This window comes from Erythrolamprus reginae, chromosome Z, assembly GCF_031021105.1.
Source record: "Erythrolamprus reginae isolate rEryReg1 chromosome Z, rEryReg1.hap1, whole genome shotgun sequence".
In the NCBI taxonomy this organism is placed as follows: domain Eukaryota; kingdom Metazoa; phylum Chordata; class Lepidosauria; order Squamata; family Dipsadidae; genus Erythrolamprus; species Erythrolamprus reginae.
This window is the reverse complement of record NC_091963.1, coordinates 130,794,971-130,810,965: the sequence shown is the minus strand read 5'-3', so window position 1 is coordinate 130,810,965 and position 15,995 is coordinate 130,794,971. Positions and strand designations below refer to the sequence as shown.

At 41.6% G+C, this 15,995-nt stretch overlaps 1 protein-coding gene across 1 annotated transcript; it reads right to left on the bottom strand.

Moving 5' to 3' along the window:
- Nucleotides 1-1,179: 1,179 nt before the first annotated feature.
- LOC139152977 (leukocyte immunoglobulin-like receptor subfamily B member 2) lies at nucleotides 1,180-15,105 on the bottom strand. The gene is made up of 8 exons (XM_070726460.1): nucleotides 14,972-15,105; nucleotides 14,823-14,858; nucleotides 5,959-6,258; nucleotides 4,200-4,475; nucleotides 3,050-3,106; nucleotides 2,534-2,590; nucleotides 1,854-1,949; nucleotides 1,180-1,471 (listed from the first exon to the last, which is right to left on the bottom strand). The coding sequence occupies exons 1-8, from the start codon at nucleotides 15,000-15,002 to the stop codon at nucleotides 1,407-1,409; spliced, it is 918 nt and encodes a 305-aa protein (XP_070582561.1). The 5' UTR covers nucleotides 15,003-15,105; the 3' UTR covers nucleotides 1,180-1,406.
- Between the last annotated feature and the right edge of the window lie 890 nt (nucleotides 15,106-15,995).

Sequence of the window (15,995 nt, the reverse complement as noted above, 5' to 3'; positions counted from 1 at the left end):
ATATCTCCATTTTTTAATCATATATTTGTACCTTATTGTTTTACCCATTTTATCCAAATTTGGGTGCACAAAAGCTTCTAGTGGTGCAAACCAAGTCGGGATCCCTTTATAAAATTGTTTCCTAATTTTTAACCAAACATTTAAAAGTGAATTTCTAATCAGATGATTTGAAAAATATTTATGTATTTTGGGTCTTTTGTCCCACAGATAAGAGTGCCAACCTGATTGGAGGTCATGGCCTTCTAACTGGTGTCGTCTAATTGTATCCATTCCTTAACCCAAGCTAGGGTTGATGCATTATAATACTCCTTCCAATTAGGTAAGCCAAATCTACCATGTTCCTTGTTGCAATCCTTATTGCATTTCTTTTAATGGAATTCTGGGTCTCTTGTTTTGCCAAATGAATTTATTTACCAATCTATTTAAATTTGTGAAATAATTTTGGGTTAACTTAATAGGTATTGTTTGAAATAAAAATAAAATTTTAGGGAGAATATTTATTTTAATGGTAGCTATCCTTCCCATAAAAGAAAGTTGTAGCTTTCCCCATTTCTCTAGATCTTTTTAAATTTTTCCATTTAATTTATCATAATATTCCTCTTTTAGATTCATGGTTTTGGCTGTTAAATTGATCCCCAGATATTTTATCTTCTTTGTAATGTCAGTCTCTCAAGTACTAAGCTTCCTCTGAAAGCACAAATTTCCCGCCATCTCCGGGGCAGATCCTTTCTATGATTCTTTCACAAATTCATAGATTTCATAGATTCTTTCTGTGGGGAAAAAACTATAAATTCTTTATGCTAGCCTATGTTCATACCCAGGTTTTCTTTTCTTAATTCTCTTTCACTGTGCAATTAGGGAAAGTAAAGAGATATGCACGCCTTTTCTCTTCGATTTTAAATCTAATCTTCCTGGGCCAATATTCCAAGTTTTCTAATTTTATTACCTATTCCTAGCAAGCTTCAAGTTTCTCTTTAAACCACAGGATCTAAACTGTGCTTTTTCTTCTCTCTCTGATGCTATTGTCCATTGTCTTTATTGGAGAAGCTTTTTTATGCTGCTGCGTGAAAATGAAGGCAATGTGATTGTTATGTGAGACTTATAGGCCATAGCTCGTGTTCTGTCTGGGTCCCCCCAGACGCCAACACTAACTAAAAAGAGTATCCAGACACACTGGTACAAAACAAAAGCAGTTTATATATTTGAAAGCAAACACAGGTAACAAAAACTGTTCTTACAGACAGGAAGGTTATGAAGCTTCACAGAGGTTTCACGACGGCCAGGTAATAAAACAGGATTCTTGCTGGCAAAAACAACACTGGAGGTAATAAAACCCACGCCTCCCCCAAGTCTTCAGCCTTCGAAGCCACAAGCCAGGATCTGGGTCGCCAAGAATCGAAGCAAGGTCACAGGACTCCCAATTGATAACTCTCCACAATACAGTAAGGGCGGGCCTGCCTTTTCAACCCTGCTGAGGAGAACCACACCCAAACCCAGCTGTTACCAATTCAGGGATGGAAATACCTTGCTAATTGGTCCCTTCTTTGGGCTGCCCGTCTCTGCCTCATATCTATGATAGCCTGGGCGTCTGCATCTAATGAATCCAGGCTACTTGCTGGGGAGAGGCCCCCCCCCCGGGGGTCTCAGGCTGCTCTCCCTCCTCCTCTTCCTCTTCTGCCTGGTCCTCCCCCTCCTGTTCATCGTCCTCCCCCTCTGAGCATGGATCCGGCAGAGTTCCAGCCGTTCCCTGAGGAGCCTCAGGCTGAATCACAACAGCTCGTATGCTAAATATTTAGAATACTATTTATTCCCTTTTCTATAACAATGTTTATTACAATATCATCTCCACTTACTTTTTCTTCTTTTGAACCATACTGTGGCTACTACTGACAAGATAAGCAGGAAAAGAATCACAGCCATGCGTACCCATACGTATAAGTTAATAATATCTGTAAAGCCAAAACATTTGCATTAGTAATGACTTTTAAACATGACCTTTAAACCACCACCGCTGGTCACATGATCATCAAGCTACTCCTACCTAGTCACATGGCTGGCAAGCCACACCCACAAAATAAGTCACACCCACAGTGTGGTAGTAAAAAAATTTGCAGCCTTTCACCGCTTAACCCCCCACAGCTGACCACTCTTGTCCTCTTTGTAGCAGAGCACCAGATTCGAGGCAAGAAACTGGAAATCATGTCAGACTTGGTCTACACCCTGAAAATCCAACTCAGGTCAGATCTGAGCAATTTTATCTCTGTTTTATCACAATCCTCACATCAGCCTAGAAGATGTTCATCAGGCCCCTCCCTTCCACAAAGGTGTGGTTCAAGATCGGTGTTCTTAGTCCCAAGGATAATTAATAAAAGTTAAACCTAACTATGTTTTGTATGTTGCAGCTCCTAAGTGTATCATTGGTTCAGCAGGTAATGTCAATGGAGCCCGGAGAAAGACTGTACTCATTCTTATTCAAGAAACTGAAAAATCAGACTATGTCTCAGCCCCTGGGACTCTATGGGGGGATTCCCACCTGAACCACTGGACCCTCCAGGTATCCTCTCCATGGTGGGAATCATCATCTCAGGATCTAGAAAAAATAAATATTCAAAAGAGGCAATTCATTTGGTTCTTTGGACTTCAACAATATTGAAAGAAAGAAAGAAAGAAAGAAAGAAAGAGGAAGAAACAGAAAGAGAGAAAGGGAGAGAAAGGGAGGAAGGAAGAGAGAGAAAGAGAGGGAGAAAAGAGGAAGGAACAGAGAAAAACAGAAACAAAGAAAGGAGAGAGAAAAAGAAGGGGGAAGGGAAGAGAGAGAGAAGGAGAGAGCAAAGAGAGATGAAGGAAGGAAGGAAGAGAGAAAGAAAGAAAGAGGGATGGAGCGAGAGAGAGAAAGAAAGAGGAAGGAAGGAAGAGAGCGAAAGAGTGAGAAAGAGAGAGAGAAAGAGAGAGAGAGCTAAGCTTTTTTCGCACCCCCCCCCCCCACTCAATGGTGTCCCTCTTTCCCAATCTTAAAATCTGGTTACTTTATCTATGGGGGGATTCCCACCTGAACCACTGGACCCTTCCAGTATCATCTCCATGGTGGGATTCATCATCCCAGGATCTGAAAACAATCAGGATTCAAAAAAAGGCAATTCATTTAGTCCTTTGGATTTCAAAAACATTTCTTGTGAAATCTCTGAACAAACACCCAGTTCTTTTTTGCACATTTGCAACACATCTTCAATCCATGGCAAAGAAAAGAGAATCCACCCCCCACCCCCACCCACCCCAAAGAAAGCACAATGATAGTGGAAGCCGAGCACCACTCTTCTCTACGAAACCTATCAACTCCCCCTCCAATTAATAGCAACAGCAAGTTAAACTAATGCACCACCAACTGTTTTCCAACAAGAGAGGCTCTTTCTACTCTTTCTGCACACTGCCACTCCATGGGAATCGATCTCAAGCTGGTGGGTTGATCAACTCCAGAGGACAAGCAGAGTCTACCACTCAAGGTTCTTCAGGTCCTGCCTTGACCAAGTCCCTTCTCGTCTCCTCTCTCTGCATAAAGAAATGCTCCCATTGCTAATGCTCCCACCTCTTCCGTGTTTCCCTGGGCAAAACACTTGCAGCAGTTGCTGTCAAGTGATAACTTTAAAATATTATCACCCAAATCTTATGCTTAACCCTGCCAGTCACAATGTGCAATCACTATTGCAGCAATATCCTTCAATATTTCCAGTAGTTATAAACCGGTGATGGGACAACTCAAAAGTGCAGATAAGCCTGTGGTCAATATTGCAACATGTGTCTATTCACCCTTCTGCCTCTCTATCTCTTCTAATTCTTCTGAATATTAATTTTATTTCTATAACTTACTAAAATAAGAATGATCCATTTCTCTGTCATCCTTCATGTCAATCACTCTCTTTCCACGTCTCCTCTGAAACATTCAATGGTCCCAAGACAGATACTTTTCTGGCCCAATGTTCTATGATTGCCAATCTGTATGATACCATTTGTCTGAAGTAATATGGGATTTCCTGCTTAAGCAGGGGATTGGACTAGAAGACCTCTTAGATCCCTTTCAACTTGTTTTTGTTGTTGTTGTTTCCATTACTGAAAGCTCTGCCCTAGTTTGAGATTTTCCAGCAATTCTGTCCATCTCAGATGGGCAAATGGAGAAAAGGAAATATGCTGTTTTAGTGACTTACCTTTCAAAGGAAACTCCAGTGGCTCACTTGGCAATGACCAGACAGAGGGGCTGTATTCAAGGTGATAACGGCAAGTATAAGTTTCCACCTCTTTCAACCGCGCTGAGTTGCGAAAAAATGCCACTCCGTTTTGCCCTGGCTCTGCAGCCTTGTAATCTATCTGCTGCCTTGAGTCTATAAGAGCAAATGTCAGTCTACGTTGTGTCCCCTCACACCATATGCGGAAGTATGGGAAATCTTTTAAAACTTTGATAGAAGGCTTGGACAGGCTGGGATCTAGAAGGGAGAAAGATTCAGTGAATCCCCAGAGATCCTTATAGGCAAATATCTCCTTCTTCATTCAGCCATAAATAATATCTCTCCCTGTTAAGTCTTTTGGTAAGAAAAGGATCTCCATTCTCAGCACTTCACCTCCTCACAAAAAAAAATATTGACGAGAAAGCCTATTTATTTCTTCCCCACTCTACTGTTTTATCCAATGCCCAAGCATCTAAATTTCCCCCATCTCTTATTCTGTTTCTTCAAAGTGATATACTAGATAATGTCAGCTTACAGAGAATGGCATCTATAAAAGCAAAAAGATATCTAAATGAAGTTATAGGTGCCATGATGTAGGTGCACAAATGGCTGCATTGTGTCATGAGGTCAACAACATCTGATACAAAGATGTAACATACCACATTTCTATTTTGCCGCCCTCATGCACATGCAGACACTCTTTGCCCAACCCAGTGGGGACCCAAGCATAAATACGGATTGAGCATTTCAAGGACTGTGAAAGAACCTAATTCACATCAGAGTAAGAAAACGAACCAGTTTTAATCTGGGTGACCTCACTATGCACACAGAAGGGAAATTTCTTGCAAAATGCTTGGATATTTTAATAGAAGCAATTTGGTTTTCCATTCAAGCATTACAAACACTAATTCTCCACCTCCTCTAGCAGTGTTCTTCCTTCTCCTTCGCAACAACAACCCTGTGAACTATGTTGGTTCATAGAGAGTAAACCAGAAACTTTTCTTTTGCGTTTAATGGAGAAAGACTTGGAAATTGTGGGGGGGAACTTTTATGTTATATATGTTGACGGCAACTATTTTCTTTTATGCAAAGAAATGGAAGGACACTTCAATCCCCCCAATGGATAAATGGTTGCAAAAGCTAATGGAGTTAGCAGAGAAGGCTAAATTGACTGCTTTGATTACATAAAAAGAAAAAGTTGAGGATTGATGTTATTGTCTTATTCTACTGCACCAAAAAGGGTTGGAAATTAATGCCTTTTCTTTCTTTCCCACTTTTTTCCTATACTTTTCTCTTTCCTTTTCCTTCCCCCATTTTTCCTATTATTCTATTTTTGTATTTTTAAATTAAAAATGAATAAAAAGAGTGAAAGAAAGAAAGAATAAAAAGAAAAGAAAAGAAAAGACATCAGTTTGCCCAAAATTATTCTATGAACTCCTCTGGCAGGGAAAGGAAATATTTGGCTGATGCAAAATTGTGAAACTCTATATGGTGTCAGTTTTTTGAATATCGAATAATTACTGAGCAGACATCACCTGTTAGGTTGTGATAGATTTTATCACTGAAGTATGAGGATGCCCCTTTCTGCAGCTGTACATGCCCCCCTGTGATTTGCTAATATGGGAGAAGGAAACTGCAGCCTGATTGGATACTGCATTCTTAGTTTCTACAGTTCTCCCTAAATCACTTGAGTTTGTATGTTTGAGGTCTGAAGATCAAACAATCACTGAGCAGAAATCACCTGTTAGATTGAGATAGATGCTATCACTGAAGGATGAGCATGATGACCCTTGGATCAGGCAAGTTCTGCAGTTGTACGTGCCCCCCTGTGATTTGCTAGAAAGGGAGAAGGAAAATTCAGCTTGATTGGATACTGTCTTCTTAAGTCCTACAGTTTCTGATGCATGAAAGCTTGTAAATCTGTTGAGATAGAATGTTCTAAGAAAATTGTCTTGGCTCCTGCAGAAGATGGTGACATTTCCTCCCAAAGCAACCGTCCCATTGAAGTTGGTAGATATCAAAGGCTTGGAAAGAGTTTTACCTGGACAAGACAAAAAACAGTAATAAATGTGGATAAAATGTGGAAGGCAGAGTATCCTTTATAACTGGTTCCTAATATTATTTGATTGCTTATTTGTATCCGGATTATCATTAAGCGTTGTACCTCATGATTCTTGACAATTGTATCTTTCTTTTTATGTACACTGAGAGCATATGCATCAAGACAAATTTCTTATGTGTCCAATCATACTTTGCCAATAAAAAAATTCTATCTATCCATCATCAGAAATGAACAACTAAAGGCAAAATCAAGCCTATTTCTGTGTTTGGGAACAGTACTTTTCTTTATGAAGAGAGGCCAATAATTTTAGGTAGAAATGGTTTCCACCAGGAGCACTTAACTACTTAATGAGCTGGGGTGGCGCAGCAGGTAGAGTGCTGTACTGCAGGCCACTGAAGCTGACTTGTAGATCTGAAGGTCAGCGGCTCAAATCTCATCACCCGCTCAAGGTTGACTCAGCCTTCCATCCTTCCGAGGTGGGTAAAATGAGGACCCGGATTGTGGGGGCAATAGCCTTGCTCTGTTAAAAAAGTGTTATTACTAACATGTTGTAAGCCGCCCTGAGTCTAAGGAGAAGGGCGGCATAAAAATCGAATAAATAAATGAATAAACCAGAGAATACAACTGTAATAATATATATTTTGTTGCCATATATTACTATTGTTATGACTTCACATTTTTGATACTGTTAGTGATACGCTGCAATCAGCAAATAGATTGATGCGTTTGAGCCTAGAAAGTAAACCAGGGAAGATCTTACTCTTTCTTTCTTTCTTTCCTTCTTTTTTTTTCTTTTTTTCTTTCTTTCTTTCTATCTTTCTTCCTTCCTTCACTCATTCACTCACTCACTTACGTACTTACTAGAGTTGGAAGGGGCCTTGTAGGTCATCTAGTCCAACCCCCTGCTTGAGCAGGAAACCTTACACCACCCCAGACAAATGGCAGTCTAACGTCTTCTTGAAAGTCCTAAGTGTTGGAACATTCAAAATCTGCACAAGCAAGCTGTTCCACTGATTTATCGCTCTCACCATTAGAAAGTTCCTCCTTGTAGTTAGTTGTTGTTTTGTATTGGTAAGACTTCTACACTTAGTGGAGCAATGGTAGCTCCTATAAATGTTAAATGTTGTTTGTCTTGTTTGTTTTAAAGAAAAATCAATAAAAGAAATAAATAAATAAAAGAAAGTTCCTCCTTGTTTCCAGGTTAAATCTCTCTTTGGTCAGCTTCCATCCATCGTTCCTTGTCTGGCTTTCTGGTGCTTTAGTAAACCGACTGACCCTGTCCTCTCTGTAGCAGCCCCTCAAGTATTGGAAGACCTGCTATCATGTCTCCCCTGGTCCTTCTCTTTGCCAGATTTGGCATGCTCAGTTCCTGAAAACTCTCTTCATATGTTTTAATTTCCAGTCCCCTTATCATCCTGATTGATCTCTTTTGCACTTTCTCTAGTGTTTCAGTGTATTTTTTGCAGTGTGGTGATCAAAACTGAATGCTGTATTCTAGGTGTGGTCTCCGAGTCTATGGAAAGGGGCGGCATACAAATCTAATTAATAATAATAATAATAATAATAATAATAATAATAATAATAATAATAACAAAAACAACAACAACAACAACAACTAGGGTTTTATGGAGCATTAGTACCTGGCCTTCTTGACCACCATTACAATCCTAAACTGCATCAACTTTATCACCAATCTCTAGTTCAATAGGTTGCAACATTCAGAGTTTTGTTAATATATGTATATATATATATATATGCAGACATATATATATGTCTGCCAAGTCCCATAGATTTCTATAGGAGCACTATCATTCTGGTGGGAGTGGGAAGGCTTAGTGGGATCTCTATATTTTATTTATTTTTATTTGTTTGTTTTTTCAAGTAAGTATTGGTAGCATACAAAGATATAACAATATTTATATACCTGGTACTAGTACAGGGGACTAGTGCAGGGGATGGAAGGCATGCTGGTTCACCTCTTAGGAGCCCCTTACTGACCTCTTAGGAATCGGGAGAGGTCAACAGTGGATAGTATAAGGGTAAAGCTTTGGAGGTTAGGTGATGATACTACAGAGTCAAGTACAGAGTCAGGTATATGGGGCTTCTTTTTCTATTTCTGGCTTTGTTTTCATTGTAAGTTTCAGGCTCTTGAAAGGGGGAAAGGAATGTGCCTTGAGCAGTTTCTTCATCTCATCTCTGGAGAAGAGAAGCAACATTGTCTTGGAGACCTGCTTTTTTAATTTTTTTAAAATATTTATTTATTTATTTATTTATTCATTCATTCATTCATTCATTCATTCATTCATTCATTCATTCATTTATTTATTTATTTATTTATTGGATTTGTATGCCGCCCCTCTCCAGAGACTCGGGGCAGCTAACAGCAACAATAAAACAGTATACAATAGTAATTTGGTATTGATGATTAAAAATCTATTAATATAAAAACCAAACATACATACATACATACCATGCATACAATTGTAAAGACCTAGGGGGAAAGAGGATCTCAATTCCCCCATGCCTGGCGGCAGAGGTGGGTTTTAAGTTGTTTACAAAAGGCAAGGAGGGTGGGGGCAGTTCTAATCTCTGGGGGGAGTTGGTTCCAGAGGGTCGGGGCCGCCACAGAGAAGGCTCTTCCTCTGGGTCCCGCCAGGCGACATTGCTTAGTTGACGGGACCCGGAGAAGATCCACTCTGTGGGACCTAACTGGTCACCTTTCTCAGCCTGAGTTTCCCATAAAATCTTCACACTCCCAGGATTGGCTCAATAATGTATTAGACTTTGGGAGGGGTTCTGTCTGCAATGTTTTTTAATAATCTAATGTTTCAAGTGGGAAAAGTTACCTCCTGCCTACATCTCTTGCTGTCGCAATCTTCCAGTGAAAGTTTCCTTTTGAAAAGTCTTTCATTTCTGCTGCCTTGAGAAGACTAGCAAGGCAGGACCTTACATTAGGCAGAAAGTCCAAACTGGTTAATCTGGAGAGGCAACAGCCTTACTGTGGAGACCACACATACAATATTCATTCAGGGTGATGTTAGATCAGGTACACCAGGCTGGACATGTTTAGTTAAGTTGGTTTCGTTAACCATTAACTGGAACGGCAGCAAGTGATTGCTAACAGGCTGGGTAGTAAAAGAAGCACCCTCAGGTAACGGCATTCTTTATATACAGTTATATATACAAGTAAGTGTGGCTTTGACAACCGTTTTAAACTGGCAGCAGCTGCTGTTATTTAATCAGCGGCTGGTATTCAAATGGCCGCTGTTGTCCAATCAGCTACCAGCATTCAAATGGCCGCTGTTATCCAATCAGGACAGAACAAGTGGCATTGAAGAAGATGCTGATGCTGAATCCTCAATCTGAGTATTGTATTGGCAGTTCTGTGTTAGCAAAAATTTCAGAAGAGAAGGATTTAGGGGTAGTGAAAATGGGTGAAGAGTGCAGTCAGCAGGTAGGGAAAGCAAGTAGGATGCTTGGCTGCATAGCTAGAGGTATAACAAGCAGGAAGAGGGAGATTATGATCCCCTTATATAGAGTGCTGGTGAGACCACATTTGGAATACTGTGTTCAGTTCTGGAGACCTCACCTACAAAAAGATATTGACAAAATTGAACGGGTCCAAAGACGGTCTACAAGAATGGTGGAAGGTCTTAAGCATAAAACGTATCAGGAAAGACTTAATTGAACTCAATCTGTATAGTCTGTGTTGTGGTTCCGTCTGAGGCCCCTCAGGGAACGGCTGATCTTCTGTCGGTTTCCAGCTCAGAGGGAGAGGATGAGGAACAGGAGGTGCAGACAGACGAGGAGGAGGAATCCCAGGCTGAAGAAGAGGGAGGACAGCCAGAGTCCCCCCAGAGGGAGCTCTCCCCAGCAAGCAGCCTGGATTCCTTAGAGGAAAATGCACAAGCCATAATTGATCTGCGACAGAGAAGAGCTACACAGCGAAGGGACCAATTGGCTAGATACTTTCAGCATTAAAGAGGCAACAGCTGGGTTTGGGTGTGGTGCTCTTTGGAAAGGCTAAAAGGCAGACCCACCCTTTCTGGCTTGTGGAGTTTTATCTTTGAGAGTCTTGGGACCTGGCTGTGAACTTTGGCGTCTTGGAATCCTGGTTTGTGCCTTTGACTACTGAAACCTTGGGGTGGGTGTGCCAGCAAGAAGCTTGCTGTATTGTCTGGACATCAGGACTCTGCTGTAAAGTATTATAGCCTGTCTGTTGGAAAGAACAGGTTTTCCTCTGTGTTTATTTTTTCCAGCTATAAAGTACTTTTGCTTTTACCAGAGTGTCTGGCTGTTTTTTCCAGTTGGTGTTGAGGTCTGGGGGAACCCAGACAGAACAGTCTGGAGGACAGAAGGGAAAGGGGGGACATGATCGAAACATTGAAATATGTTAAAGGGTTAAATAAGGTTCAGGAGGGAAGTGTTTTTAATAGGAAAGTGAACACAAGAACAAGGGGACACAATCTGAGGTTAGTTGTGGGAAGCAACATGAGAAAATATTATTTTACTGAAAGAGTAGTAGATGCTTGGAACAAACTTCCAGCAGACGTGGTTGGTAAATCCACAGTAACTGAATTTAAACATGCCTGGGATAAACATATATCCACCCTAAGATAAAACACAGGAAATAGTATAAGGGCAGACTAGATGGACCATGAGGTCTTTTTCTGCTGTCAGTCTTCTATGTTTCTATGTTTCTATGCTGTGAGGAAATCTCCACCAAAACACAGTAGGAGGAGATCCTCAGTGCCTGGGCCAAGGACAACATTGCCTGAAGCAGCTCCACAAAACCAAAGTACTCCTTTAGTGTTGGGAAGAACGGAGGTTGTAACATCGATCGACACAAATTTTGAACTACAAAGAAACTGAATGAACAAACTCATAAATCACTGATAAATGATGGCACTAGCAACTACGTCAAATAAATATGGATAAAACTTCAGGAAAATCTATACCACCTATATGCTTACACCACAGGCCGCAAAACATAAAAGCCCCAACTCCAACGCTGGCCCCCCACACTCTTCTTACTACTCTTTTCTTGCCCTATTTTTCTATTTGTCCTCCTCTTGTATTTCTTTCCCTTTTTTCTAAATCCCTTTCCCTTTCTTTCCCTCTCCTTCCCCAATCATGCATGCTATATAAGTATACTATAATTGCTAGAATGTACATTATATATATTTCCTTTACTTTTCTGAACCCTGTTTTTAATGTATATAACCAATAAACATATTTTTATAAATAAAAAGAAAAGGAAGTCCCCTTCACCCATGGGAGCCACCAGCAAAGCTGAAGGCACAAGCTGGGGAACCTGTCTTATGATGATGCTGAACTGGAGGAAGCTCCAGGCCAATCCAATCAATGCCTGAAGGAAGCCATGAACCTCCTGAGAGAAGTCACCCATGGCATGTGGATCCAGAGCATCTTGGCTGGTGCTGTGGGTGTGAATGAAGCACAAGAGGAAGTTATAGGCGATTCGGGGGAGGAGGCCCCAACCTGGGGTTGTCAGCTGATGGTGCAGAAGCCACTAATAAGTCCACTGTTATCCCAGGAAATCCTCCCAGAAGGGATTCTGGCACAGGGCTTGGCCCGCAGCTAGATGGGAGAAGGCCTCCCTATGTAGAATGAAAGGCATCCCGCCCATAGGCATCACGTTTGATGGGCAACCACAACAACTGAGATTTTTTTCTTGTGCATGTGCTAACCTACACACAGGATTATGTGAGGGATCTCCCTAGCAAAGGAGCCAAAATTAGGGTCGTCACCCTAGCTCTACAAGGGGCAGCCTCACATTGAAGGGTGACCTTCAACAATGCCTCAGAGTTTTGAAACTTCAACCACTTTGCGATGGCCCTGAGATAGACATTTGAGGACCTCCTAGCTGACCGAAAGGCCGCATCACCACCTACACAATTGTGGAATTCCCATCAGAGTCACCTCCAGTGCTGGGAACTTCAACTCCTCCGGCAGAAGAATCTGATCATTCAGTGTCTATGAAGATTCGTTGATAAGTGAGATGGTCGAACCCCTTTTAATCCCCATTGAACTATCAATCCCACTAACGGAGGGAAAAGTACATTTTAAAGCATTGCACAAGGAACTTAATAAGCCCTAGTTTAGTCAGAATACCGGGGATCCAACTAAAGCCATTAAATACTCCAGGCTCTTTCTGCCAACTCGATGGGTCCATTGAGGGAGGCACCCTGGCCATGTGTGCCACTGAACTCTTGGAACCTATAAAAAGTTAATGTTCCCTGTTTTATCAGATGTTGCTTCAAATAGTCACTGCAAATCATGTTGTCAGCCAACCACAGGCCGTCATTTGCAAACTGCACACAGAGAAAGTTATCCACAAAACACCCAAAATGCAGCAAAGATACACACAAATACCACTACAATTTGTTTTGAACAGGTTTCCTCCACATTATGCTGACTCAGAAGGCTGAAATCTGCTTACCTTCCCTACCAGTTCAACTCGCTGATATGTGCCATCATCTGTGCATGTGTAAAGCCTCCTGCACATGATCAGAACATGAAAACCCTCCATCAAAAGGGACTAGAGCCAGTTTCATTTCACCCCTGACCCTAATGCATGAATATCCCTACAGTTCAGATTGAGGATCTGATAATCTAATTAAGTAAACTGAAGTCAAAGAACATGTCCAGTCAACGAAGCAGTGGAAGTGATGTGCCGGTGTCTGGAGGCTGTTGGGGCCTGGATGGGTGTCAACAGACTCAAACTCAACCCTGATAAGACTGAGTGGCTGTGGGTTTTGCCTCCCAAGGACAATTCCATCCGTCCATCCATCACCCTGGGGGGGGGATTACTGACCCCCTCAGAGAGCGGGTCCTCCTTAATCCACAGCTCATATTAGAGAAACATCTTTCGGCTGTGGCGAGGGGGGCGTTTGCCCAGGTTCGCCTGGTGCACCAGTTGTGGACCTATTTGGACCGGGAGTCACTGCTCACAGTCACTCATGCCCTCATCACCTCGAGGCTGGACTACTGTAACACTCTCTACATGGGGCTACCTTTGAAAAGTGTTCAGAAATTTCAGGTCGTGCAGAATGCAGCTGCAAGAGCAATCATGGGCTTTCCCAAATATGCCCATGTTACACCAACACTCCGCAGTCTGCATTGGTTGCCAATCAGTTTCCGGTCACAATTCAAAGTGTTGGTTATGACCTATAAAGCCCTTCATGGCACCGGACCAGACTATCTCAGGGACCACCTTCTGCTGCACAAACCCCAGCGACCAGTTAGGTCCCACAGAGTGGGTCTTCTCCGGGTCCCGTCAACTAAACAATGTCGCTTGGCGGGATCCAGGGGAAGAGCCTTCTCTGGGGCAGCCCTGGCCCTCTGGAACCAACTCCCCCCAGAGATTAGAATTGCTCCCACTCTCCTTTCCTTTTGTAAGCTTCTTAAAACCCACCTCTGCCGCCAGGCATGGGGGAACTGAGATACTCTTTCCCCCTAGGCCTTTACAATTTTATGTATGTATGTTTGGTTTTTATAATAAGGGTTTTTAACTGTTTTAATATTGGATTGTTATATCCTGTTTTACTATTGTTGTTAGTCGCCCCGAGTCTACAGAGAAGGGCGGCATACAATTCCAATAAAATCAATCAAATCAATCAATGTTTAACCCACTTAAAGTAGTATGAGCTGACAGAACACATTATAATACAAAAGATTAAGGAAAATTAAACATAGCTGAGGTTTATGTACAGTACAGAAGCAATTGCCAACTTTAATGGGACTAATTAAGCACTTTGCACTGATTTAGCTATGGAATCATGGCCCCTCCCCAGAGTCAACATTGAAATCAGTGGCATATAAATTAAATGAATACATTTCCAAGAAAGACTGGGAAAGGTGTTCTCTGAGATTCTGAAAAGCAAGGGATTCCTCCCAAATTTCACTGTGGAAGAGACTTTTGAAATAAATACTGTACCTTGAATGGCTCTTGCAATCAATGTCTGGGATAAAATAATATTCATCAGTGGAAGCGATTGCTTGTTGGAGTGCTTACATTGTGCTTCTGTCTACGCTCATAGAAACATAGAAACATAGAAGACTGATGGCAGAAAAAGACCTCATGGTCCATCTAGTCTGCCCTTATACTATTTCCTGTATTTTATCTTAGGATGGATATATGTTTATCCCAGGCATGTTTAAATTCAGTTACTGTGGATTTACCAACCACGTCTGCTGGAAGTTTGTTCCAAGGATCTACTACTCTTTCAGTGAAATAATATTTTCTCATGTTGCTTTTGATCTTTCCCACAACTAACTTCAGATTGTGTCCCCTTGTTCTTGTGTTCACTTTCCTATTAAAAACACTTCCCTCCTGAACCTTATTTAACCCTTTAACATATTTAAATGTTTCAATCATGTCCCCCCTTTTCCTTCTCAAATTCTCCAGGTACAAATAATTATTTCAGATGGTCCATAAGCATCCAGACTGTCATCCCCAGAACCTCCCAGCATTTTGGGAATGGAGAGCAAGACATATACGCACAGAAAATTTATTGACTCACCTCTAGAGGTCCAACACTGCTGGGCCAACCACCATCCTGGAAAGAAGATCAGGCCATTAGAGGCACAATTAGGAAGCAATATTGAGCCCCCCGCACCCTCTATCAAACAGCATACATGATTCTCTTTCCCTTCTGGGTCAGATACCAACCAAAGAAGAAGATGTTGAGAGAAGGCTTCATCTTCAAAGTTCCCTCAGTCCTATAGCCAGGATAGTCTTCTCAGCTCTTCTCGTGTGCAGAAAATGGTCCCCACTCAGGATTTGTACCTCCTAATACACAACACGGACTGACTGTGTAAATCATAGTGACCCATCACAGCCTCTTTGCAATCTCATTTCATCTGAAAAACCACATCCTCTTTTTCTCCTGGGAAAAAAAATGCTTGAAATATACCAAGGGGAAGGAATGTGCTACATATAACCACAGTTGTGAGCTTCTTCAAGATGAACCTGCATATTTTGATGATTCTTAGCAGCATCAAAGTCTTTAGTTTTTCAGGAAAACTAAAGACTTCTGGGATGGAAAATTGCAGCTTCTGGGTTGGAGTGTGCGATGTCCTAAGGCAGTGTTTCCCAACCTTGGCAACTTGAAGATATTTGGACTTCAACTCCCAGAATTCCCCAGCCAGCACATGCTGGCTGGGGAATTCTAGGAGTTGAAGTCCAAATATCTTCAAGTTGTCACAGACTGGGAAACACTGTCCTAACGAACTGGGAAGTTTCCAGTCCGACAAGGACGTAGTGTAGGAAAATTCTGACTGCTTCCTTGCCAGAATGGCTTCATATTTAAACCTCTGCTATTTTTATGCTTTTGCTGAAGTTTCCTTGCTGTAACCAATAAAGAACTGAAGTCATTCCAGAAGCCTCCTGTCTCTCAGTACTAGAACCCAACACAGACTGATTCCAAGATGGGTGGGATGCTGGTAACTTAAGCATTCACCTTGGGGGGATGATGGTTTCTTCTGTAAAAAGAAGGAATATGATACACTTTCATGAAAGATTGCACAAAGCATGTAGAAGCTTCCAAACTTGTTTGTTTAGAAGAAAACCGATCGTCATTATAGCCCTAAGCAACATACATAGGCATGAAGAACAGATGGTATGGCCTCTCTGAAGAAGGTAACTCCCAACAGTTGTAGAATGAAGGGTCAAGTATGATACATCCTGGGAGCTG